The following is a 26,448-nucleotide window of genomic DNA, read 5'->3' on the forward strand; positions in this document are numbered from 1 at the left end:
CCTCTTGCACACCCCCTACTGCAACTAACGTACATGCCCCTGACCGGAATCGAACCTGGGACCTTTCAGTCTGCAGACCAATGCTCTACCACTCAGCCAAACTGGTTTTGGCTAAGTATGATGAATTTTTAACGGGGGATAAAAAGAAGGAATAGGGAAAATCTAAAGCAGTAATAGGGTAAGAAAAACAGCACAACAAATGGGGAAAAGGGAGGAAGAGTGTGTTGGCATAAAGGTAAAGTTGAGATAAAGTAAAATGATGCTAAAGGAATAATGAAAATAGAATGTAGCACACTAATCTCAAATTAAAGAGAAAATAAAATGAAAGTTTAAAAAGGTAAAATAACAGTAGTAATAATACTGATTAAAAAATAAAAATATAATTAAAAAGGTAAAATCAAGTGAGAAAAAAAGAAAAAAATTAGTTTCTTAAGTAAAGGATAAAAAAATGTGTAGTAATGAAGGTTATTCACTTCTCCTATTCTGTTTGGCATACCTGTTTCCTGTCAGGTAGTCAGGACAGTATTGAAGTTCCCTGTGTTCCACCGCTCCTCTGTGTCATAAGCCACAATCCTGTTTTCAAGCAGTCAGTATTTGTTTCTCAGCCTACGTTTAGTTGTAGCTACACAAGTGTCCATTTGTTATTCAACCTCTGGGTAGCAGTGTTTTGGTATTGATATCCAAGGCTATAAGTCTTCTTTACCCAATATTTAGATTTTGTTTTCCCTGCCGCATTTAATACTGGTTTCGGGGAATTGACTTCCCCAGAGCTGGCTTTCTGGTTGTTTCTCCCCTCTCTGATCCCCAGTTTCCACAAAAACAACTTTCCCTTGCAGTATCTGAGAGTGTTTTGGGGTGATCATATGTACCGGGCTTAGTAATCAAAAGCAAGGATATAAAGAGAAACAGAGACAGAGTAAGTGCTCATACTCATGATTTTCCCCTCCTGGCACGGCGCATGACTCTGTGTACGTCCTTTTTCCACTGGCACTGCGCAGCCGGTATACGGGTAAAACTTCAGGCTGCTGTTTTTGTGCCCAGACCAGCTATCGTTTGATTTCTAGAGTTCCCTTTTGCCAGCAGCCCTGTGGGCCCTCTTCCACATTCATGGACTATGCTGGCTCCAATGGCTGTGGATTTTGTTGGGCACAGAATGCTTCTGAACCTCTAGATCCCACTGCACGTGTTTCTCCCTCAGCCTGGATCACAGACCTCAACTTTCTCTAGGTGAAATCTGACCTTTATCTGAGAAAGTGCAGAGCTCATCCAAGTCCATATATTCATGCTGCTTGAGACCTGGTGTTTGTGGGTTTGCAGCTGGCTTCTGGGTGTTGTGGTTATAGAGTTCTGGGAGGTATCCAATTTTTCCCGGTTGAAGGTAAGGCTACGCTTCTGATTATAGGCACTCTCCCCTTCAAGATGGCGCAGTCTCTGCAGCAGAGTCGATCACTCCAGGAGAGATTTCAGCAATAGTCCAAGAGTTTTTAATGACAAATTAAATAATTCCTATATAATGTTAAAAGTAGCAAATACAACCTGTGTGTAAAGTATCAATATGATCTCAAATATGGAATATAGTCAGAAAAATAGAAGTTTATCAATTTCTTTTACAAGAAAAACAATTTTGAGAGGAATTGACAGGAGTGCTCCAGCCATGAAGACAGAAGAGAAACAGTCCAGAGATTGAAGACGCTGACAGTGCCTTGTCATACTAGCAGTCAACACTGTGCATCACTGCAGGTTGCCCAGAACAAAAAAAGAGAGGATCAGACTTGCATTTCCTCCATTTGTCCACCATCCAGAACTGAAATATCATTGCTGATATGTACACATAAGGAACTGTTTGACATTGAAATTTGGACTCAAAAGAACTGTTGGCCCAGAAAGAAACTCACTACAGACTGATTCATTTGCCTCTCAGCATAACCCTTATTGCTTGTCTCATTTTTGGTTCTTATAAGTGTATTTCTAGGATCACATGAGCTCACTCATCTAGGGGAAATGATGAACAACATGGACTGATGAACAAGAACAGCATCGATCAGACTGTAGGACCTCAGAGGGATGGTAGGGGAGGATGGGGATAAGGGAGAGAGATCAACCAAAGGACTTGTGTGCATGCATATGAGCCTAACCAGTGGTCACGGACAACAGGGGATGGGGGCATTCATGGGGAGGGGTTTGGGATGGGAATGGGGGGGATGAGGACAAATATTTGATACCTTAATCAATAAAGTAATTTAAAAAATAAATAAAAGATGACCTTCACATTGGTAAAAAAAAACAAATGATTTTAAGTATAATATTACATGCAATAAACATTAATATTTCAAGAAAAAGTCTCTATGTGGTCTCTACTTTTGGTCCTTAGGTATCAGGGTTCTCTCCTGCGAGTTTTCCGTTGATTATTCAGAAAGTTTTTCTGGCCGAAACCAGTTTGGCTCAGTGGATAGAGCATCTGCCTGCAGACTGAAAGCTCCCAGGTTCGATTCCGGTCAAGGGCATGTACCTTGATTGCGGGCACATCCCCAGTGGGGGGTGTGCAAGAGGCAGCTGATCGATGATTCTCTCTCATCGATGTTTCTAACTCTCTATCCCTCTCTCTTCCTCTCTGTGAAAAATCAATAAAATATATTTTTTAAAAAAGTTTTTCTGTATTTTAGTTGCAATATCAGTCTATTCCTGGGAGCATGCCCTGGGAGCATCCACCTACTCTGCCTTCATTTTTAAAATTTTTATTTTATTTAAAAAATATATTTTATTGATTTTTACAGAGAGGGAGAGGGATAGGGTTAGAAACATCGATGAGAGAAACATCGATCAGCTGCTTCTTGCACACCCCCTGCTGAGGATGTGCCTGCAACCAAGGTACATGCCCTTGATTGGAATCAAACCTGGGACCCTTGAGTCTGCAGACCGACGCTCTATCCATTTAGCCAAACCGGTTAGGGCTGCCTTCAAATTTTTAAATATCTTTAAAGAAATTATGAGACAGTGTTAAAAAAATGGTCACCTCTTCTGGGTTGTGTGACTGTGGGTGAATTTTTTTCTCTCCATTATAGTTTCGGTTTATTTATTTATTTAAAATATATTTTATTGATTTTGTACAGAGAGGAAGGGAGAGAGATAGAGAGTTAGAAACATCGATGAGAGAGAGTCATCAATCAGCTGCCTCTTGCACTGGCCATGCTACTGTGTCATTATCTTCGTTTCACAAAATTCTTAAAATATAAAAGGCCGTAAGCTGCATTTTGGTTCACTTTGCCCTTTTGTAGTAAAATGAAAGTTATTTTGTTTCTCAAGCAATAAGAATTTATTTATTTTTAAATCCTCGCTTAAGGACATTTTCCCATTTATTTTTAGAGAGAGTGGAAGGGAGAGGGAGATAGAGAAATGTTGATTGGTTGCCTCCCACATGCACCCTGACCAGGTCCAGGAGCCTGCAACTGAGGTATGTGCCTTTGACTGAAATCAAACCCAGGACCCTTCAGTCTGCAAGGTGATGCTCTATCCACTTAGCCAAACTGGCCAGGGTTCATACTATAAAAATTAAGTAACTTCCTCAATGTGGAAATGCCAAATGAAAAACTCTGTTTTTCAATGGAACTAATAATGCAATTCTTCTGCAGTGACATAAACACATATAAACCTTGCCCAGCCAGTGTGGTTCAGTGGTTGACTGTCGAGTTATAAACCAGGAGGTTATGGAACTATTCCTGGTCAGGGCACATGCCTGGTTTTGGCCTCAGTGTACAGTGGGGGGCCTGGAGGAGGGTCCTTCAATGATTCTCCCTTTCTCTCTCAAAACAAACATATACATACATACATACATATATATATTTTATATCCCCCACAAAACCTCAAAAGTGTGACTTACTTATAACTAGGAAGAAGAACTAGAGGAAGATTTCAACAGAGTAAACTTAAATACCCTGAAATACAACTTTCTGTTGTCAAGAGAACTCAAAAAGAATCTGGATGCTTTGGCTAGAAATAAGGTGTTTTTTTTCAAGGATCTTAAAGAGTTTGCAAACGTGGAACACAGGTTGGCAAAACCCCAGAAGTATTCCAAAAAAGAAAGAAAGTTTTCTTATAGAAAAAAGTGCACTCTTGAGAATTACAGTCCTGCATTCTTACCCTAGGATTGGTCCAGGACAGTTACCAACCAGTTAGTCAGGTGTCCTGGATAATAGACACCAGGTCTGGTCAGGTCCTATAGTCTGGGATATGAGAGTCCTTCAGGGAGGTAATCAGAAGGCTATCTGGAGGTTTGGTGTAAGTCCAGATGTATTGTACATTAAGGCATTGACCCAAGACTGAAAACTTCAAAAAGTTTTGAGTTCCCAGGCTGCTAGAACAAGAACGGAGTATTTCCTCATGCTTCAACCTTCCTAAAGTTAATAATTTTTAGCAGCTTGGTTAAAGTGACCCCAGTTTCTATATTTCCTATCTTCATTCTTTCCTCACTGTGTAGACCCAGAGAGCAGAGCAGCAAGAAAGCAGTAACCAAAGTTATAGGAACAGGAATATGGGCCATAAACTAAATACACCCTCAAATCAATTTGTGTGAATTCTGAGTCCGCTTTCTCAGGACCACGTGCCTGAGCATTGTAAAGCAGAGTGCGGGTGTGTGTGTGTGTGTGTGTGTGTGTGTGTGTGTGTGAGGGGTGTTACTGGTGACTCAATGGCCCTCCCACAGGGACCCAGAATTAACAGGATGAAACCGGAAAACGCGACATAGCTGGCGGCCTGGATGCTGCAAGTTCTCACTTGGCTAGAGAAGCACCAGCAGCCTGGGTCCCTCTTCCCCCTCCTGTGGACTGAGCCTGGGCTGAGAAGAAACGGCTGTTCGGCGGGTGTCAGCAGCCTCGGTGTGAACGCCGTCTGCGGTGGATTCCCCCGGACGCCGCCTCCAGCGGGGCTGCCTCCGCGCCCCCGCGGTCCCGGGGGAAGGCCGGGACGCCAGGGAACGTCCTAGGGCCCAGGTCCCGCTCACAGGGTCCGCGCGGCGCGGACGGAGGGACGAGGAGACGGCGGAGGCCCGCGCGACGCCAGGGACTCGGGTCAGTGAGGAGGCGCCGCGGGCCGGTGCGGACGGACCAGGGAGCCCGAGACCAACAACGCGCCGGAGCGCCTTGGCCGCCGTCCCGCAGCGGGCGGACTTGTCACAGTGCCCCAATCCCAGGCCGGACCCGGACCCGCCCCTCCGCTGCGCCCCATCTCCTGCCTTGTCAATCCTCACGGGCGCCGGCGCCCCACCGCCCTCGCTCCGCCTCCCGCCGCATCATCGCCGGGAGCCGCGGAGCGCGGGGGCGGGCCGCTCGCCCATTGGCCGGCCGCGTCGCCGCTCCCAGAATGCACCGGATGGCGCGTCATTGAAGAGAGACCATGATGGCGGCGGCACTGGGGCCCCCAGAAGTGATCGCCCAGCTGGAGAACGCGGCCAAAGTTCTCATGGTGAGCGCGCCGCCCCGCCCCGGCCTCCGCGCCGCCGCGCCGCCCCCACCCCTCGGCCCCGACGCGTCCGCCGGGCCGCCTGGGAGCCCCGGGGAGGCGGCGAGGAACCGGAGGCTGCCGGACGGGTCTGTCCATCCCGGGGATGTGCAGCTGCTGAACTGTGCTTCTCGAGCCGCGGGGTTCCCCCAAACTGCGCGCAGCATAGGTGGGGAGCCCGGCGCGGGGCCGTGCGCGCCGCTGGGCTTGGAGCCGGAGAGAGGAAGAGCGGCCCGGCCCCGTGCCCGGGGCACCCTGCGCCCGCCGCCGCGTGCTCCCTGATGCAGCTCCGCCCGGGCCGCCCCGGGCCACCTCGGCGCCGGCACGTGGGGAGGCGGCCGCGGGAGGGAGGGGACTCTTTGGGACCAAGGTCATTGGGGCCAGACGTTTTTCCAGTCCGCTCCGTGGTCGCGTGTCCACTTCATTCTGACTCTACGTCAAACAAATTAGTTTCAGGGAATTTGGGAAGAATAAGGATAAAAAAGGATTTCCCATAGGGAGAAGTCAGGATTAGCTGTATTCCTTTACTCGGTAAACTGAATTTGCTGATTCAGTTTTGTTTTTTATTTATGTTTTACTTTTAAAAACTTTTCATTGATTTTAGAGGGAGGGAGGGAGAGAAAGAAAGAAAACATAGATTTGTTCCACTTATTGATTGGTTGATTCTTGTATCTTACGTTACCGGGATCCATAGGGAAACCGTGCTGTATACCACGCACTAACTGAGCTACCTGGCCATGGCTCAGTTTGTTTTTTAAATGATTTCCGTGTCTGTAGATTTTTATTTTTGGAATTTAGAGGCTCATTTGATTCCTTTAATTGATTCGGCTTTTCTAGGAATTGAATCCTCTGGACTTCTATTTTATTTTATTGACTTTAAAGAGAGAGAAGAGAAACATAATTTGTTGTTCCACCCATTTATGCATCTTGGCATATCTGGGTATCTGGACAATGCTTTAATCAACCGAGATACCCGGCCAGGACTGGACTATTTTTTCTTCCTTTTCCTTTTGGTTCTGTGTTTAAAAATATCTGAACTAATTCTAGCACAGTTTGTAGTTTCATTTACCAAGGGTTGTTTTCCCATACAACACCAGATAGTTCATGAAATTGAGAAGTTTAATAGAAAGGATTTACTGCTTCAATCTGAGCAAGATTAAATTAATCATTTTGTCACAAATCTGAGTAGTTGTCAGATTCTTGCTAGTAAGTCTAGAAAAAGCTAGTTAGTGTCCTCTTTAAAAGAAAAATAAATAAAAAAGTTGAACATCATTGATGCCTCTCCCTCCCTTTCTCTCCCCTTCCTCTCTGAAGTCAATAAAAGTATATTTTTAAAAATGGAAAAAATTTATTTCAGAGAAGAGAGAAAGAGAGAGTGATAGAAACACCAGTGAGAGAGAATCAGTGATTGGCTGCCTCCTGCATCCTCCCTACTAGGGATGGAGCCTAAAACCTGGGCATGTGCCCTGACTGGGAATGAAACCATAGGTCAGTGCTTAACCATTGAGCAACACCAGTGGGGCTCTAGACTCCTTACTAAAAGGTTCTTAAGATCCCTTACGTAGAGAACTTCCTGAAACACTGGTTAGTTTTCTAGGAGCTCAAAACCACTGCTTTCTCTCATGGATCAGAGAAAATGAGTGTCCATCATTGGCCTGTATTTTAGGATTTGTGCTTGCCTATGCTTTTCCTCTTCCCTGGCAAAGCTGTTTTTATTACTTATGAGGGATAGCTTAGAAGAATAGTCATAAATGATGTTTGAGTGCATACTACATACCAGACACTGTGCTTGATGCTTTACATACTTAGTACTTCTTGCAATAGCTTTATAAGATTGAAAGAGTTTACATGGCCTGGATTACATAATTATTGAGCTATTGAATTTGGTCTAAAACTGAATTGGCTCTAAAGCTGGATTTCTTTCTACTCTACCTCACCACTTCATACATACATCTAATAGATAACTGTTTACATACTTTTAATCTTTCCAGGGAAGAGTATGGGGGAAAAATGTTACTGAAAATAGGAAATTCTGTTGTAGAAATTTCTACTTACTATTTAAAAATGTGTACCAAAAATATGTAAGAGTAGCAGTTATTGTATTATTCCTCAGTTATAGCAGCATTTCAATTTATCCTATATAATAAAGAGCTAATATGCAAATGGTCATCATGCCTCACACCACCACGCAGAACTTCTGACACTCAACACTGGGGAGAGGAATGGTACCAGTCAGGTACAAATGAGCTCTAGAGAAGAATGGGGACCAGCCAGGCTGTGGTCTGGAAGAGGGACAAGCTGCCCGCCTCGTGGTCCCAGACACCAGTGGCTGTGGCCTGGGCAAAGCCGCCTGCCCACAGTCCCCTGCGGCTGTGGCCAGCCTGGGTCCTGGGAGCCTACGGCTGGCCAGAGGGAAGGAATCCTGGATCCCAGGTGAGGGGCAAGGCAGAGGCAGTTAGAGGCGATCAGGCCATCAGGCAGGCAGATGTGGTTAGGGGCTAGCAGGCAGGCAGGCAGGCAGGCAGGCAGGTAGGTATATGAGTGGTTAGGAGCCAGCAGTCCTGGATTGTGAGAGGCAGTTGGATATCCCCTGAGGGATCCTGGATTGGAGAGGGTGCAGGCTGGGCTGAGCCCTCTCCTCCCCGTGCATGAATTTTGTGCAGCAGGCCTCTACTTAATAATAATAGCTCATATTTATTAAGTGTTTATTGTGTGTAAGCACTTTGCATGTTTTAGCTCAGTAATTTTATGAGTTATTTCTATTTTCATATAGACTAGGGGATTCAAACATGTAAATGCTAAGTAATGGACTTAAATTTGCAAGGGAAGTGGTAGAGCAGAGACTCCAGTTCATGTCTGTTATTAGTCTGTGGTTCTTAACCTATAGGAAAGTGGGATAGAAAGCAGACAAATTAATTCATTTGGGGTAGCTAAGATTGTTAAATGCCCTTTACTTACTAAGCATTAGAGTATGAAAAAGGAGAATGGGAGATTTTTTTCCATTTATCCACCTGTGGGTCAGATATGTATCTATCTGAAGAAACATTGTTTACAGAAATTTGTTATATATTATAGTTCTTAATATGTTTTGGGATTCAAAGTAAGTAGTGATGCCTTTCACAGTAGTATTTTTGCTTAGTTTTTTCTTTTGGTATATTTCATAAAAATCAGAAGTTTTAATGTGTAGATCAATCCCAACACATCTTTTTGTTCAAGTCTTAGGAAGTACACGATGAATATCAGAAAAAAAATTATAAGAAAATTTTTGAGTACAAACATACATTTTTGGTAATAGGTTCTGTAGCTTTTTATCAGCTTCTCTCAGGAAATAGAGACCCCCAAATATGCTAGTCTAAGCATTCTCCCTTCCATTCTACAGATGGGGAAACTGAGATTCAAAGAGGTAGAAGTGACTTGCCGAAGGTAGGTCACAGAACATACTTGTGATAAGTCTGATCCAGAACCACGAGCACCAGACTCCCATTTCAGAACCGTGTTCCTTCTCAGAGTCCACATATTATAATACCATAAATATTACATGTTCTCATTTGATGAGAAATTTCAAAATATATTTTTGGATATTGCAGTTGGTTGACTGTCAGCATTTATATTCATTCCTATTTAGGTTATTGAATGAGCAGCCAAATAAAGTGGTGTATTAGCCTTTAGGATATTTATGATACTTAACGAATTTTATAGGCCTCAACATGAGAATTCCCCCCCCCCCCCCAATCCCAAAAGTAGCAACGGAATATTTTTTGTATATGCTTATACATACTACTTAATTTTCTGATTCAAGGCAGTGAATCTAAGCTAATGAGACAGGGAGACCTTCTGGACGTCCTTTAGGACAAAGCTATTGGTGGTGTGGCTGAGACAGGCGGTTAGGGGCTATCAGGCCAGGAGGGGTGGGCAGTTAGGGTTGCCAGGGTGGGGAAGTTGGAGGTGAGTAGGCTGGCAGGAGGGGCCAGTTGGGGATGAGCAGGCCGGCAGAGTGGGGGACAGTTGGGGGTGAGCAGGCTGGCAGTGAGGTGCAGTTGGTGGCAATCAGGCTGGCAGGAGTGAAAGTTGGGGATGAGCAGACTGGCAGGGAGGCAATTGGGGGTAAGTAGGCTGGCAGGGGGAGCAATTTGGGGCAAGCAGGTTGGCGGGGGCGGGGGGGGGGGAGTGTAGTTGGGGACAAGAAGGCTGGTTGGGGGTGAGCAAGCTGGCAGGCAGGTGAGCGGTTAGGAACCAGTGATCCTGGATTGCAAGAGGGATGTCCAACTGCCTCCCCCGAGGGGTCCCAGATTGGAGAGGGTGCAAGCTGGGCTGAGGGACACCCTCCTGAGCACGAATTTTGTGCACTGGGCCACTAGTTAGAAAATAAACTTGAAGGTGAACAAACTAGAAGAAAAGACTGTAAATTATTAAGAGTATGCAAGTGAACTTTTCTATTGTGAAAATTGTGCAAATGGAATATTTAAATAGAGCCCGAAAACTTACCTTTTAAAATTTATTTTTTGAAAATCTTTATTGTTGAAAGTATTATTAGGTCTAGTAATAATTAATGTCGTTTTCTAATACTTTTTTAAATCGAATTTATTTAAACAATACAACAAAATTTAATCAACAATATAGTTGCCGTTGTTTTCTACTACTTGTGCCCAACGCTCAGGAAGCATTTTAATCCCTCTGTTGTAAAATTCTTGTGATTTTGATGCAAAAAATTCGGTCAATGCATTTTTGAGGCATTCTTCATTATTAAATTTTTTTCCAAGAAGAAAGTTTTGCAAAGAACGAAACAAATGGTAATCGGAAGGGGCAATATCAGGAGAATATGCAGGTTGAGGGAGAACTTCCCATTCCAACTGGCGCAGTTTTTCAGCAGTGATTCTTGCAGTATGCGGTCGTGCATTATCGTGGTGAAGAATTACGCCCTTCCGATTAATCAGCGCGGGTTCTTTTTCTCTTAAAGCTTGGGCTAACCTTTCCAATTGGGCACTATACACTGCACTTGTAATGGTTTGGTTAGATGGTAAAAGTTCATAATGAAGAATTCCTTTAAAATTCCACCAAACACACAACATCACTTTTTTCGCATGCAAGTCAGGTTTTGGCGTGGGCTGCGGAGCCTCATTTTTGTCCAACCATTGAGGCCGCCTTTTCAAATTAACATACAGCACCCATTCTTCATCTCCGGTAACAATTTGCTTTAAAAACGGCAAACGGTTTTGACGAGAGAGGAGCGAACTGCAAATTGTGACTCTTTTTTTTTTTTTTAAATATATTTTTATTGATTTTGTACAGAGAGGAAGGGAGAGAGAGATAGTTAGAAACATCAATGAGAGAGAGTCATCGATCAGCTGCCTCCTGCACACCCCCCACTGGGGATATGCCCGCAGCCAAGGTACATGCCCTTGACCGGAATCGAACCCGGGACCCTTCAGTCCCCAAGCCGACTCTCTATCCACTGAGCCAAACCGGTCTCGGCAAATTGTTACTCTTTGATTACGGTTGTTGTCGGTCAACTCATGAGGAACCCATTTTCCAAACTTTTGGACTTTGCCAAGTGCACGCAATTGATTGGAAATTGTTTTTTGTGAACAATTTAAAGTTGTCGCAAGCTCTTGTTGGGTAATTTGAGGATTTTGCACCAAAAGAGCTTGAAGAGCTTCTTGATCAAAATTGGACACACGGCCTCGACCACTCTTGTCATCTAACGAAAAATTTCCCTCGCGAAATTTCTCAAACCAACGCTGGCATTTTCTGGCGCTAACTGCATTTTGACCAAGATGTTTTTTGCAGCCTCACTTGCTTTTCTTCCTAATTGGAACTCGTAAAGCATGCAGTGCCGAATATGCTCTTCATCCGCCATCTTCTTAGCCCTAGTTTCGCAACAAAAACCAAACCAAACACAAACTTTTTCAAGCAAAACTTGTTAATTGCACTTCACACGTTCTGTAGATACCACGTGTTTGAAGGTTATGTCAATACACGTCAACGCCAAACAAGATTTTAAACGAATGTTAAAAAACGACATTAATTATTACTAGACCCGATACATATGACCCCTTTTTTCCTATTGGCCCCTTTTATTCCACCTCCTACCCTCTCCCTGGCCGTCACTACCCTATTGTCTGTATCCATGGTTTATGCATATAAGCATGCAAGTTCTCTGGTTGATCACTTTCCACTCTCCCCTTCCTTCCTTCTGAGATTCCATAATCTGTTATTTGCTTTTATGTTGTTCATCAGTTTATTTTGTTCATTAGATTTCATATATAAGCAAGATCATGTGATACTTGTCTTCCTCTGACTGGCTTATGTCACTTAGCATAGTACTTTCCAGTTCCCTCCATGCTGACTCAAAGGGTAAGAGATCCTTTTTTACTGCTACATAGTATTCTGTGGTGTAAATGTACCACGGCTCTTAAAAGTTTTAATTTATTTTTTCTTTCAGACAAAAAGGGAGAGGGAGAGAGAGATAAAAACATGAATGATGACACAGAATCATTGATCGGCTGCATGCCCCAAACTGGGGATTGAGCCTGCAACCTGGGCATGTGCCCTGAATGGGATGGAACTGAGTCCTCCTTGCACATAGGTCGATGCTCAACCATTAAGCCATGCCAACTGGGCTATTTTTTTATTTTAAAAAAATCTTTTATTGTTGAGAGTATTACAAATGTCCCCCTTTTTCCCACCAGTGCCCCCTCCACCCAGTTCCCACCCAACCAGGTCCTCACCACCCTATTGTCTGTGTCCATAGATAATGCATATATACATACAATACCTTTGGTTGATCTCATCCCGCCCTCCTGTCCCCTTTCCTCTGAGATTCATCAGTCAGTTCCATGTTTCCATGCCTCTAGTTCTATTTTATTCATCGTTTTCTTCCCCTCATAAGATTTTTCATTTATTTTGATTTTTAGATGGAATTAATGGTAGATATGTATTTTTTGCCATTTTATTGTTCATATTTTTTTCTTCTATTTTGTTCTCTTCTCCTCCTCCTCAACCCCTTCCCCTCCCTCTCCTCTTTCTCTCCTTCCCCCTCTTACTCCTCCTCCTCCTCCTTCAAAAATACCTTCAACATTCCATGTAATACTGGTTTGATGGTGATTAGCTCCTTTAGCTTTTCTTGTCTGAAGTTCTTTATCCGACCTTCAATTCTAAAGGATAGCTTTGCTGGGCAGAGTAATCTTGGTTGTAGGTGATCACTTTGAGTATTTCTTGCCAATCCCTCCTGGTCTGCAAAATTTCTGTTGAGAAATCAGCTGACAGTCATATGGGTGCTTTCTTGTAGGTAAGGAACTGCTTTTCTCTTGCTAGTTTTAAAATTCTCTCTTTTGCCGGGACCGGTTTGGCTCAATGGATAGAGCGTCGGCTTGGGGACTGAGGGGTCCCGGGTTCAATTCCGGTCAAGGGCATGTACCTTGGTTGCGGGCACATCCCCAGTGGAGGGTGTGCAGAAGGCAGTTAATCGATGACTCTCATTGATGTTTCTAGCTCTCTATCCCTCTCCCTTCCTCTCTGTAAAAAATGAAAAAAAAAATGTATTTAAAAAAAAAGATTATGTGACCATATCCTTTGAACAAAATTAATTAGAAAGTGGCTCTATCTTTATTTTGTAGTTTTGTGGCAGGGATTAGAGAATGAATTAGAAACACCAGTTGTATAATAGTGACCTAATCAAATGACAGGAGAACAGTCACCCTGTTGCTGTATTGTAAGTACACATGGAAATTATTAAAATTTAGAAATTGAAAGGCAGTATAACATTGAGGATTTGGCGCCAGACTATCTGGATTCTTCTTGGCTCCACCTGGGACTAGCTGTGTGAATTTGGCAAGCCACTTAACCTCTCTCTGTGTGTGTTTTTTTGTTTGTTTTGTTTTGTTTTTGTCTCTAAAAAAGGAAAGTAATGATATCTATCTCAGGGAGTTAATGTAAAGATTAAATTGTTTCACTTACATTATAAGAAAAGTATTTAGTGTAGTGCCTGCCACATAGTAAACACTCTGTAAGTGTTAAAAATTATTTTGTACTTTACTGTATCAAATTACTTTGTGTCAAAGCACATAACTTAAGGGAGCATTATTATAAGCACTCAGTAAATATTATTATTATTATTATTTTCCTTTTTCAAATTAAAAAAATATATATTTTATTGATTTTTGTACAGAGAGGAAGGGAGAGAGATAGAGAGTTAGAAACATCGATGAGCGAGAGTCATCGATCAGCCGCCTCTTGCACACCCCCCACTGGGGATGTGCCCGCAACCAAGGTACATGCCCTTGACCGGAATCGAACCTGGGACCTTTCAGTCCCCAAGCTGACTCTCTATCCATTGAGCCAAACCGATTTTGGCCCTTTTTCAAATTTTTATTTTAAAGTTTCAAAATTACAAAGACAGCAATTCTTCCCGGCACAAATAACACTTGTGGGTTTTTGTTTTGTTTTTTCTTACAAAAGGGCGGGGGGGGGGGGGGGGGGCGTGGTGCGGAATACGACGCGAACTGTGCCTTTTCCTATTTTATGAGAAAGACGACTGTACAGTTTTTTCTCCCAGCTCCCGGTGTGAACTGAGTGCTAGCCTAAGGAGGTATGTACACATATACACGCACAGACACGGACCTAGCTTGTAAACTACTTAGCGATTCAGTCGACGGTATGTCTTACTGTCCACTCCCCACGCCCGCCCCACTCCCACTACTTAGAAAAGACTCAGAAACAACGAGGACCGGCCGTGTTTAGGTGGCGCTGGCAGGGCTGGAGACTCACCAGACCACCAAGCCACCTCTTGTACAGGAGGAACCAAAACACCGGGGGAACACAATCCAATTGTGTGGAAAACCCGTTTCAACAGGGCACACTGAGGCACTTGGCTGACTGACTCCCTACCCTTACCCCAAAGTTTCCACTCCCACAACAGGAGGCTTTCCGAAGCCACAAAGACCCCCCTCTCCCGCCCCCAATGGCTAGTTTCCAGCTGAGAGAAGCCACAGCCTCTCAGACCAGCTGTCGTCGTCTGTCTCTCCCCTCCGACCCCCCAACAATAGGAAGCCCCAGGACAGACTCACAGAAGTGAGAAGGAAACTGGACTTGGACCCCCCCACTGCTCACCACCGGGAGTGGAAGTCTGCCCGAGAGGGCTTCTCCCACCTCCCTAACCTGGTGTCCAGCGGCTGGTGCCCCCCCCCCCCCCCAACAAGGTCCTGAAACTCACAAGGGCCGCTCAACTTAAAAGAAAACTCACTTGTCTCAAAGATATTCCTACAGACCTTACAATTCCTGGGCTCCCTTTCAACTAGCCAAAACAATCCCTCCCCCCCTCCTCCATTTACCTTCATAGCGAACAAGCCATCCACCTAAACAAAACACACAAAACCCTCCCCAAACCCTAAGTAGATTAATAACAAAGTAACAGAACAAAATATAAGTACATTCTCATTATTACAGAGATGAGATAGTTTTTTTGTTTTTGTTTTTTTGCTGTCCTTGCACGACTGGTGAAAGAAAAAGGAACTATTCCCTAATTTCTAAGGAATCCGAATTGTCTCACATAAAGTCAGAATATAGAAAGGGGAGAGGGGTGCAGGTGAGGAGTTAAGAGAGAAGGAAGGAGGAAAGTATTTACAGAAAATAGGAGAGAGGCAGGAGTGTCCAACAAGAAAAGCCTCATTGTCACTTCTTGCCAGCCTGCTTGGCACTGGACTTGGCTTTGGGCTTCACCGGTTTGGCCTTCTTGGGCTTGGATGCCTCGACCGGCTTGGCTTTGACAGTCTTGGGCTTTTTGGTTTTCTTGAGCGTGGCAGCCGCCTTCTTCTTGGCTTTCTTGACCGCTGTGGCTTTGGGCTTCTTGCTGGGGCTTTGGCGGCCGCCTTCTTGGGCTTGGCCGTTGTCTTTGGCGTGGCCACCTTCTTGACTTCCTTCTTGGTCTTCTTGAAGGCCACCGACCGCTTGGGCTCGTCGCCCACGCCTTTGGTTTGCTTGAGTCCCCCGGTGGTTACCAGGCGCTTGATGGACAACTTGATCTGCCAGTCGGCATTCTCGCCCACCTTGTAGTGGCTCTTGATGTACTTCTGGATGGACTGGCGCGAGGAGCCGGCGCGGTTCTTCTCTGCCTGGATGGCGGCCACGATCATGCCCGCGTACTTGGGGTGGTCCGTGGACTTGGCCCGCTTGGGTTTGGCCGCAGGGGCCGACGTGGAGTTCTCGGTCATGGTGGGCTGCCCGGTCCCGCTGCTGAAGAATGCGCCTTCAAAAGGGCCGGCCCCAGTCGGAGGCCGAGGGGAGCTTCAAGAGTGGCTTTCGCACCCCGGGTTCTCTGGGACCGGGCTCTGGTGCAGGCAGAGCTCGCTGCGCTGGTTCTGCGTGGCTCGGCCCCACCAGCCGCTCCGTCGGTAGATCTGTCTGTCTGTCTGTCTGTCTGTCCCTCCCTGCGCGCCGCGGCGGCTGCTATGGCTCTGGTCTTGCCACCGCCTCCGCTGCCTCTCTTTTCCCAGCTCCGTGTCTCAGCATTCAGTAAATATTAGTTGAGTTAATTAAATTTCGTCTATAGAAGTGTTAATAGGATTTTCTGTGATGATTAAAATGTTCTATGTATACATTTTTCGTCATGGTAGCCAGTAACCATGTGTGGCTGTTGAATACTTGAAATTTGGCAAGTGCAGTGGAGGAGATAAATTTTAAATTTTACTTAATTTAAATGGCCACACAGGAGGAGTGGCTATCATAGTGGGCAGCACAGAGTGTGGTTGTGTGTCTATTTGCATTCTTCTTCTGTTTTGTAAACTGGTCCCAGATGTCAGTCACATAATCCTCATAGGTCCCATCATTACTTCTGCTTGTTGCATTCCTACTGTTAAAATGAATACTGAATTTTATTATTCTGATTTCTTTTCTTGCTTTAGAATCATTAAAATACAATATTGTTGAAAAGAAAACATTGATAGTACTATATAGTGATGGTATTATACACTTCATAATTACAACTTATTTTCACTTGTAGATTTATAAGTGCCACATAGAATGATCAAAACGATGTTTTTCTCATCATATATATATATATATATATATATATATATATATATACCTACCTTTAATATTTATCCATTTATGAACAATATCAAGAGAGAATCATCGATCTGTTACATCCTGCATGTTGTGGGGATCGATCCTGCAACCAGGGCATATTTCCTGACTGGGAATAAAACCATAACCTCCTGGTTCGTAAGTCTATGCTCAACCACTGAGCAACGCCAGCTGGGCCTCTGCCCATTTTTTGGGTTGTTGTGTTTGTTTGGTGTTGAGCTTTATGAGTTCTTTATATTTTTTGGAAATTGAACCTTTGTTGTAGCTACTGTGTGTGAATATCATCTCCCATCTGGCTAGCTGTCTCTTTTTTTTTTGTTGTCAATTTCTTTTGCTGAGCAGAAGCTTTTTTGATATAGTCCCATTATTTTATTTTTGCCTTTATTTCCCTTGCATTTGGGGTCAAGTTCTTAAAATGTTCTCTACAACTAAGGTCTATAAGTTTTGTACCTATATTTTCATCGATGAAACTTACTGTTTTGGAGCTTATAGTTAGGTCTTTGATCCACTTTGAGTTAATTATTGTACATGGGGACAAACTGTAATTCAGTTTTATTCATTTGCATGTGGTTTCCCAAGCACCATTTATTGAAAAGACTATCTTTACTCCATTGTGTGTTTCTGGCTCCTTGTGGAAAATTACTGTCCATATACATGTGGTTTTATAGCTGAGCTTCTATTCTGTTTCACTGGTCTGTTGTCTCTTTCTCTGCCAATTCCATGATGTTTTGATTATTGTAGCTCTGTAGTATAATTTGAAGTCAGGTAGTGTGATATCTTCAGCTTTGTTCTTTTTTCTCAGGATTGCTTTGGCTATTCTCTGGGTTTTTTATGGTTCCTTACAAATCTATTGAATTTTCATGGTATTCTTTATGTATGTCTTTCATGGTATGTCTTTAAAAAATGACAGTGGGATTTTGATGGTCATTGCATTAAATCTGTATATTGCTTTCAGTAATATGGCTATTTTAACTATGTTGGTTCTTCCAATCCATGAACATGGGGTATTTTTCCATTTTGTTATATTTTTTTCAATCTCTTTTAATAAAGCTTTGTTATTTTCAGTATATAGGTCTTTCATGCTCTTTGTTAAGTTTATTTCTGGGTATTTTATTCTTTTGGTTGCAATTGCAGAAGGAATTGTTTTGAGAAACATTGATTTATTGTTCCACTTATTTATTCATTGACTATATGTGTCCTGATTGGGAATCGAATCCACAACCTCGGCATATCAGGATGACACTCTAACCAAATGACTCTACCTGCCTAGGGCCTGGCTTATTTATTATTGTTATTAAAAATATATTTTTTATTGAATCAGAGAGGGAAAGAGAGGGACAGAGAGATAGAAACATCAGTGATGAGAGAGAATCATTGATCAGTTGTCTACTCCATGCCCCCTACTGGGGAACGAGCCCGCAACTTGGGCATGTGCTCTGACTGGGAATCGAACTGTGACCTATACTGGTTGATGCTCAACCATTGAACCTCACTGGCCTTTTTTTTTTTTTTTTTTTTTTAAATAGTTTACTCTTCTACTGAAGATCCCAGCTTTATGTGGAAGGATGTTTCTTAGATCTCCACTTTGGGAAGGCCCTGGTTATGTCTCTTCTGTAACTTGGGCAGCTGTCAAAATGAAAACTCAAGGTCACTTAGGGTTGATGTGTCTTTAGGGTGCATGCATGCGTGTTTCTTTTTATCTTTAGATCCCTGCTTTTGCTTCCTTTTTACTAGTAGCTTCTGAGGATTCCTTAATTTCTTGTAAGCTCAGCAGTACATTAAAAATGTTTGGAAATATTTTATTCACCATTTTAATTGGTTTAAGCAGAAGAGTTGTTCAAGGTATCTAGTCAGCATTATCATCACTAATGGAAAGCCAACATATTCAAAAAATAATAACTATCATTTTGTGCTAGTGTCTCCACCCACAGGTTGAGAACCGCTGCTGTAGAGCCGATTCTCAATTACAGTTATGAAGTAGCAACATAAATAATTTTATGGTTGGGGGTCACCACAACATGAGGAACTGTATTAAAGGGTCATGGTATTAGAAAGGTTGAGAACCACTGCTCTTTGTGGGGGGTCCCTCTGACTTGCCTGCCCCCTCTCACAGTCCGGAAGCCCTCAGCTGTGGGAGGCTACCCGCTGATCAGGGGAAGGCAATGCTCTCATCACACCTCTGCTCCTGCCACTGCCAGCAGCACAAGCCTTGGCTGGCTCTGGTTACCTGAGCCTCTGGTGGCCCTGGGCAGCTGGGCAGCCACCATCCGAGGCTTGCCTGTGCTTTGGGTGTTGGCTGGGCAGCTGCCATCTGTGGCTTGCCTGCGCCTTTGGCCAGCGATGGGCGGTTGGAGGGCTGACGGGGGGTCCGGCTGCACTGTGTGCCTGCTGCCCCCCTGGCTAGACCGAAAGGACCGTGGGATTCCGGGGCAGCCGCACCGTGCACCTGTCACTCCTCCTACCCCCCACCTGGCGGGACTGAAAGGACTGGGGAACTCTGGAAGGTCTGAGGGGGCTGGGCGCTGCCAGCTTTGTAATGGCATGATGGTCAATATGCATATTCTCTCTTTATTAGATAGAATTGTGTATGAAGTCTGATGCTTTATAAGTGGAATATCAGCCCTGGTCAGTGTGGCTCAGTTAGCTGAGTGTCATCCCATGCACTGAGAAGATTTTGGTTTAATTCCCAGTCAGGGCACATGACTGCGTCTCAGGCTTGATCCCAGTAGGGGTCATGCAGGAGGCATCTGATCCATGCTACCTCTCACATCAATGTCTGTATCCCTCGCCCTTTCCCTCTCTGCCACCCCTTCCCCCCTGAAATGAATAATAGAAACATTTTAAGTAGAATCTCATACTTTGTTATATTAAAATTATAATCAGATCTGTACTTTATAAAGTATGTGATTATCAGTGTGTCCAAAGGCAGTTGGCTTTAGAAAATATATTTTTTTGTAAACTTAACTATCATATTAACTTGTAAAATTATGCCTGTGTAGTGCTGCTTTTCAAGGATGATGAGAAAAAAAGAAAGTAAAATTCAGAAAATTTTTGAGTAATCTATAGTTGATTTGTATTTTCAGAAGTGTAATGTGGTAGTTGTTGCCTAGTAATGTGCTGAGTATACAGGGTATAACCAGCTGACATTTATGATGAAATTACCTTCTGAAAACAAACTTGCTCTAACCGGTTTGACTCAGTGGATAGAGCGTTGGCCTTCGGACTCAAGGGTTCCAGGTTTGATTCTTGTCAAGAGCATATATCTTAGTTGCGGGTACATACCCAGTAGGGAGTGTGCAGGAGGCAGCTGATCCATGTTTCTCTCTCATCGATGTTTCTAACTCTATCCCTTCCTCTCTGTAAAAAAATCAATAAAATGTATTAAAAAAACACACCACAAACTCAACGTGTTGAATTGGAGAAGATAGTGGGAATTAAGAATTTGCAAGTGGAAGGAAAAACATATATTTAGCAGTTTGCTGTTCACAGTGTATTCTTAATAAAGCTTTTAAAGTATTAAAGAGTTTGACACTGTGCTTTATTGGAAATGTTTGCACTTTTACCTACAGAGCTATAGAGGGTGCTGTATCCTTAAAAAAAGTAGTGGGGTTTGGCTTTAATTTCGTTAGGCCAGAGCATTAAAGTTAATTTATTTTTCTTGGATGTACATCTTTTTTTTTCTTTCTACTATTTTAATTGAAGTTAGAATTACTAAAGTTGCATAATTGGTATAGTTTACAATGAATATTGATATAATGGACTTGGTTGTGAAATGTTTGTCTTCGAGAATATTTAAATATAGTTGAAATTATGATTTCCCTACTTTATACTGGTTAACAAAGGTTTATTTTCCTACCATCTGCCTTCTTCTCCCTCTCCTTCCAAATTGAGAATTGTCCTGTTTTGACAGTCTCTTTTCTTCAGATGGGTCAAAAAACAGTCAAACCATATAATGAACTGTATGCTTCGGTAGGTTTGGTTCAAAGGGTATTATCTTGAGAGGAGAGATTGTTAGAACAAAGTGGAATTTAAAAACCTCGCAGACTTCAGAAGTTGTTTTTTCTTTTCTTCTTCTTTTTTTTTTTTTTTTTTTTAAAGAAGCTGACTAATTTATTCAGATAGGAGTTCTTTAAATTCTAGACGTAGTCTCTATTTTTAAAAATTTAATGGTGATTTTAGAAAACTTGAAGTCAAATTATCCGATAATACTTTTTTTTTTATGGTTAAAAAAAGTTTGGGTTTTTATTGTTTTTGCTAAACTGCTATTTTTTATTTTTTTTTTATTTTGAAGGCAGGGATGGAATTATTAATTTTGATCCATTTATTTAATTTGTAAAAAAGGGGAAAGAGATCATGGCGTAGAGATAGTAGTTAACTCCCACTGCATCCTCGAAGTTCTAGTCAGTGACATGAGCATCACCTACTTTCCACTATTCAGATGATGGCATACTTTGCCCCAGTGGATCACCCTGAAGACACAGGGCAATGGGTCTTAGTTTTAGTTCTCATCAGGTTATTCAAACCAGCTAAAGTCGTGAGCTAAAGTCCAGAAATTCCTTTTTCCCACTCCTTAATCCTTATCTCTACCTAATAAAGAGGGAATTTGCAAATTGACCACTATGCCGTTACAAAGATGGCGGCGCCAGTCCTTTCAGCCTAGCTGGAGGGATGGCAGGTGCCGCCCGAGGCTCAGGTAACCAGGGCCAGTCAAGGCTTGCGCTGCTGGCAGTGGCAGCATCAGAGGTGTGATAGGGCATTGCCTTCCCCTGATTGCCAGGTCACCTCCCGCCCCTGAGGGCTCCTGGACTGTGAGAGGGGCAGGCTGGGCTGAGGGACCCCCCTCCCTCCAGTGCATGAATTTTCATGCACCGGGCCTCTAGTGTGTGTGTATGTGTGTTTACTGATTTCAGAGAGGAAGGGTGAGAGAGAGATAGAAACATCAATGATGAGAGAGAATCAATTGGTTGCCTCCTGCACACCACCCTCTGGGGACCAAGACCATAGCCTGGCATATGTCCCTAACCGGAATTGAACCTGGGTCCCTTCAATCCGAAGGCCAACGCTCTACCCACTGAGCCAAAACGGCTAGGAGAAGTCTGCAACCAAGGTATATGCCCTTGACTGGAATGGGACCCAGGACCCTTTGGTCTGCAGGCCAGCTCTGTCTTTTGAGCTAAACTGGCTAGGGCTGTCCAGAAATTCTTTCCAGGATTTCTGTCCATTGGCTGACCACATGAAAACTATCAGGAGCTTATAAAATTTAAGGGGGGTGGGGAAGGAGGAGGTTGGCAGAAGATAAATTATATAGGCCATTCAAGCTTTCTCCTGGGCTAGTGATTCTGGATACAGACTTCAGGGGAGGTTGTGATAGGTGGACTGTAGGTTTCTGATGAAAGAAAATCATCCCTTGAGGAGGAGTTCAGACATGCCATGCAGAGAAGTTCTTGCAGAGTGCACTGGAGAAAGGGCAGTTGATCCATCTAGGACAGGGGTCTTCAAACTACGGCCCGCGGGCCACATGCGGCCCGCAGAGGAGTCTGATCTGGCCCGCCAGGTTTTTTGGGTAGTGAGCACAGCCGAGGTGTTACAGTAGGGATTAGTAGTTCATATAGTCCGGCCCTCCAGCTCTCTGAGGGACCGTGATCTGGCCCCCACTTTAAAAAGTTTGAGGACCCCTGACTAGGAGATAGGAGGTTCTCCTACTGTGTTTCCCCGAAAATAAGACATCCTCCGAAAATAAGTCCTAGCGCATGGAAAAATAAGACATCCTCTGAAAATAAGATCTAGCGCATCTTTGGGAGCAAAAATTAATATAAGACACTGTCTTATTTTGGGGAATCAGGGTAGTACCTTGAAGTAAGATGGAAGGCTGATGGATAATCCTGAGGTTTCGGCCAAGTATGAGACTGGTACACACATACAAAACTGAAAAGTCATCAGGAACACCCAAAACCAACTCCACCTACATTCATTGGCTCTGCAAAGTGCTGCCAGAGATTTTTGCTGTCTGTTAGTAAAAAGAAACATGTAAGAAGCAGAAAATATTTAGAGAACATTCAAATATCTCTTCCCCAAGATTATATATTTAAAGTTAAGAAAAAGTAAAACTGATTCAAGCAGTACCCTGTGTAAAAAAAAAAAAGGAAAAGAAGAAAAATTTAAAGCGAGACCTCTGTCTGCTGCTACATCTCAACTTAAGTATCACAGTCGAAGAGAAGATGTAAAAGTTTCTTTCATTCATTTAGAAGTCAAGTATGCCACTTATAAAAACACTACCGTTTCCCCGAAAATAAGACTGTGTCTTATATTATATTATATTATATTATATTATATTATATTATATTGCTCCCAAAGATGTACTAGATCTTATTTTCAGGGGATGTCTTATTTTTCCATGCGCTAGGTCTTATTTTCGGAGGATGTCTTATTTTTGGGGAAACATGGTAAAGGCCCAGTGCACGAAATTACGAAATTCATGCGCTGGGGGAGAGGGGTGTCCCTCAGCCTGGCCTGCACCCTCTCCAATCTTGAACTCCTTGGGAGATGACTGACTGCCTTTTTAGGCCCGATCCTGCCTAAACCAGCAGTCGGACATTCCTCTCACAATCCAGGACTGCTGGCTCCTAACCACTTGCCTGCCAGCCTGATCACCCCCTAATCATTCCCCTGCTGGCTTGATTGATGCCCAAGTGCTCCCCTGCCAACCTGCCCTCCCCTGCTAACCTGATGACCCACAGCTGCCCTCCCCTGCTGGCCTGATGGTCCCCAACTGCCTGTCCCTGCAGGCCTGGTTGCCCCCAGTTGCCCTCCCCTGCTGGCCATCTTGTGATTATGTAGGGGCAGCCATCTTGAGATGACACGGGGACAGCCATCTTGTAAGGGTGTGAGGGTCTATTTGCATATTACATCTTTATTGTATAGGACTAGAGGCCTGATGCATAAAATTCTTGCAAGAGTGGGCCTTTCTTCTCCCAGCTGCCAGCACCAGCTTCCCTCTGGTACTTGGGACCCAGGCTTTCCTCTGGCCGCTGGCAACCACCCAGGACCTAGCTTCCCTCACAGCCCTGGCTTTAGTCTAATTAGCATATTATGCTTTATTATAGATAAAGGCAGGAACAGACTAGGAAAGGAAAGTAACTTTGGATTCAGTTTCATCAGTGCTAAAGAATTTTGAAATTATTTAAACTTGGTCAAATTAAGTGGAGTGGTACATTTTGGAATAAAAGGTAATAAATTATCTGGGTTTAAAAAAATACAAAGAACATCTTAGATAAGTATCTGTTTTTCTAAAATGTAGGCAATTTTAAAGGATTCTGACCCCAACCTTGCAAGTAATTTCTTCCTTTTTCCTAAAACTGTATTTTAAATACTGGTATTTATTATGAAGTTTCAGGTTAATAGTTCCTTTAAAAAAAAAAAAAAAAAAGTAAGAATTTGTGTTCCTTTGGTACCCCTACTCCACAAAGTGAAAATGTTTTTTCATTGTGAGTAAAAGGATTGTTGTTCAAGTTTCCTTACTGAACACATGTGCTCTATTTTTTTTTTTTCTCTTTAATGTCAAGGCACCTCCTTCCATGGTCAACAATGAGCAACGCCAGCATGCAGAGCACATATTCTTATCATTTAGGAAATCGAAGTCACCATTTGCAGTTTGCAAGCATATTTTGGGTAAGAATTCACTTTAAAAATATTTTTGCATGATCACTTCTAATTTTCCTCTCCTGAATATTACATATTTTAAATTCCTTTTAAAATAAGCAGGTTGTATAGTTATAATTTTTTTTTTATTAATAATCATTCTCTGAGGTGGCTTTAAAGATATCCCATATAGCCAGACAGAAAACATTTTTTAATTTTGGATTTTTCTCCCTTAGATATAGTGGTCAATAATTTGTTTTATTATTGATCATAGTGTGAAGGTTGTTAAGAGTGGGGGGGGAAAAGTCTAATATTTTTTCAGTTGTTTTCAACTGTGATGTCATTTATTATACCAAATGTACTACGTATTATCTCAGGGTTTTAAAATTTAGATAGTTTTTGGAACTTTTCTACAATTTTCTTTTTCATAGTTTTTTTTTTTAAACCATGTAGTTTGTACTCAGCTTGCTTAAATAACTACTAGTCAGTTCTGTGTAAGTTATCACTGTATATCCTAAAGTGAAGCATTGATTTTTACACTTGTATTATGAATACCTTATATCTGACATATGTACAGAAATGATCTCTTTCCAAAAACGATATTATTTATATACATACGTATATACATATATATATAAATAATACATATATATATAAAATATGGCAGGTGCCATAACTACATTAACTGAGTTCTATTAGTGTTTCATTTAACACACACACACACACACACACACACACACACACAGTCTTCTGCCTCTTAAATATTTTATAATCTTGTTATTATTGGCTCTTTTTTTTTTTTTAAATTGGAACCATTTTTGTCACCCAGAGTTAAGGCTCTAAAATGCTGCGTTATCCAATGACCACAGAATTGGCTAGTTGAATACTAGGAACTAAAATAAAATAGCTGACCTTTTATTCTTATGCTTTGACTTATCTGTTAGCCAGCAGATTGAAATCGCCTACAATGAAAGTCATGATGTTATAAGTACTCTACATATACGAGGTTATAGAATTGTTAGATTGAGTGGATTGGAAAAGCTCTGTTGCAGGGGCTGATGAGGTCCCAGCTGCAGTGGTGCCTGCTGCATTGAGTCACTGACCCTCTCTGAGCCTGTTTCATCTGTGAAATGGGAGTAGTGATGTCCTCTTCCTTCAGGGATTCGGCTATCTTAAGTTGTTGTGAGGTGCAAATGTAGAATGTAGGTAACAATGTAGAAAAGCACTTTGTAAAAACTCAGGTAAATGTCCTGATCCCATTATACATTAAAAATATGATAAGCTTTTTGAAGGAGAAAAATATAAGCTTTAAAATGCTGTATTTTGTTTGCGAGGAGCTCGCAGTGGTGGTGAAGGTGGCTCTTTCCCACTCAGGAGTTAGATCCCACCATTAGAGGGGAAGCTTTAATAACCACCTTTAAGTTCCAGATGAGGAAGTTTTGAAAAAAATTTTGAGTGGTAGTGGTGAGTTTGTTTCTGGCACTGAGATAATTTATTTTATGCCTGTGGAGAATATTTAACTCAGCATTACATTAAAAGAAGCAAAACTAAACATTAGCCTTCAGAATTTAATGGAGACTTGCTTCATCCTTGCTTCCTGGAAATTGTTCAGCATTAATGGATTTAGAAAACCATTTTGTTAACTAGCACTTAAAATAAACTGAGAAGGGTTTTCTTCATGGCAGGTGCCATAACTACATTAACTGAGTTCTATTAGTGGTTCATTTAACTTTCTGTTACAATTCAGTCATCATTCTTTACTAGTCAGGAAGTAGTTGATCTAAGTTAGAAGAATTTTATTAGTATATTTGTTTATACCACTTTTTTCGAATATGTATATTTATGTAGTATTATTGTTTTGTTATGATTTAAGTTATTTTGGAAAACTTGTTTTTCTGATAAAAATTTCTAAAGACTGGTGTTGCGAATTCCAGCCGTGCTTCTAAAATCATTTTGCATTTTGAGACATGAACTATTTAAAAGCCTGAGTGCATGTATTACAGTCATTAATGTACTGCCAAGCCCTGTGTTACGTTATGTTACATCTAAACTTCACAGAGTATCTTTTAACTCCATCCTCGTCCTCGGTTGCCATCAGCACAGAAAGATTAATTCCTCTAAGAAGACTTCTCATGCAAGTGGCAGTCAATCACAGTTCAGAATTTTCACATTCTTGTCTAGGAATTGTATATAATTTTTGTAGAATGTAGGGGCAATATATTCTAATAAAAGGGAGAC

The 26,448-nt window shown here is 42.5% G+C and overlaps 1 protein-coding gene and 1 pseudogene across 3 annotated transcripts in view; one reads left to right on the forward strand and one right to left on the reverse strand.

Moving 5' to 3' along the window:
• The first annotated feature begins 4,701 nt into the window (after positions 1 to 4,701).
• XPO4 (exportin 4) overlaps positions 4,702 to 26,448 on the forward strand; it is a 129,265-nt gene continuing 107,518 nt past the window's right edge. The window contains exons 1-2 of one of the 2 annotated variants that reach the window (XM_084878548.1): positions 4,702 to 5,457; positions 24,135 to 24,240. In XM_084878548.1, coding sequence (XP_084734674.1) covers positions 5,389 to 5,457; positions 24,135 to 24,240 — 175 coding nt within the window. In that variant the 5' untranslated portion in view covers positions 4,702 to 5,388. The remainder of the gene's footprint in view (positions 5,458 to 24,134; positions 24,241 to 26,448) is intronic. The other variant, XM_084878547.1, reaches the window with a different exon arrangement.
• Positions 14,785 to 15,930, reverse strand: LOC311619924 (histone H1.0-like; annotated as a pseudogene). Its single transcript has one exon. The product of its transcript is annotated as a histone H1.0-like (transcript).

Source organism: Pipistrellus hanaki (genome assembly GCF_964339955.1).
Source record: "Pipistrellus hanaki genome assembly, chromosome: 3".
Taxonomy (NCBI): Eukaryota; Metazoa; Chordata; class Mammalia; order Chiroptera; family Vespertilionidae; genus Pipistrellus; species Pipistrellus hanaki.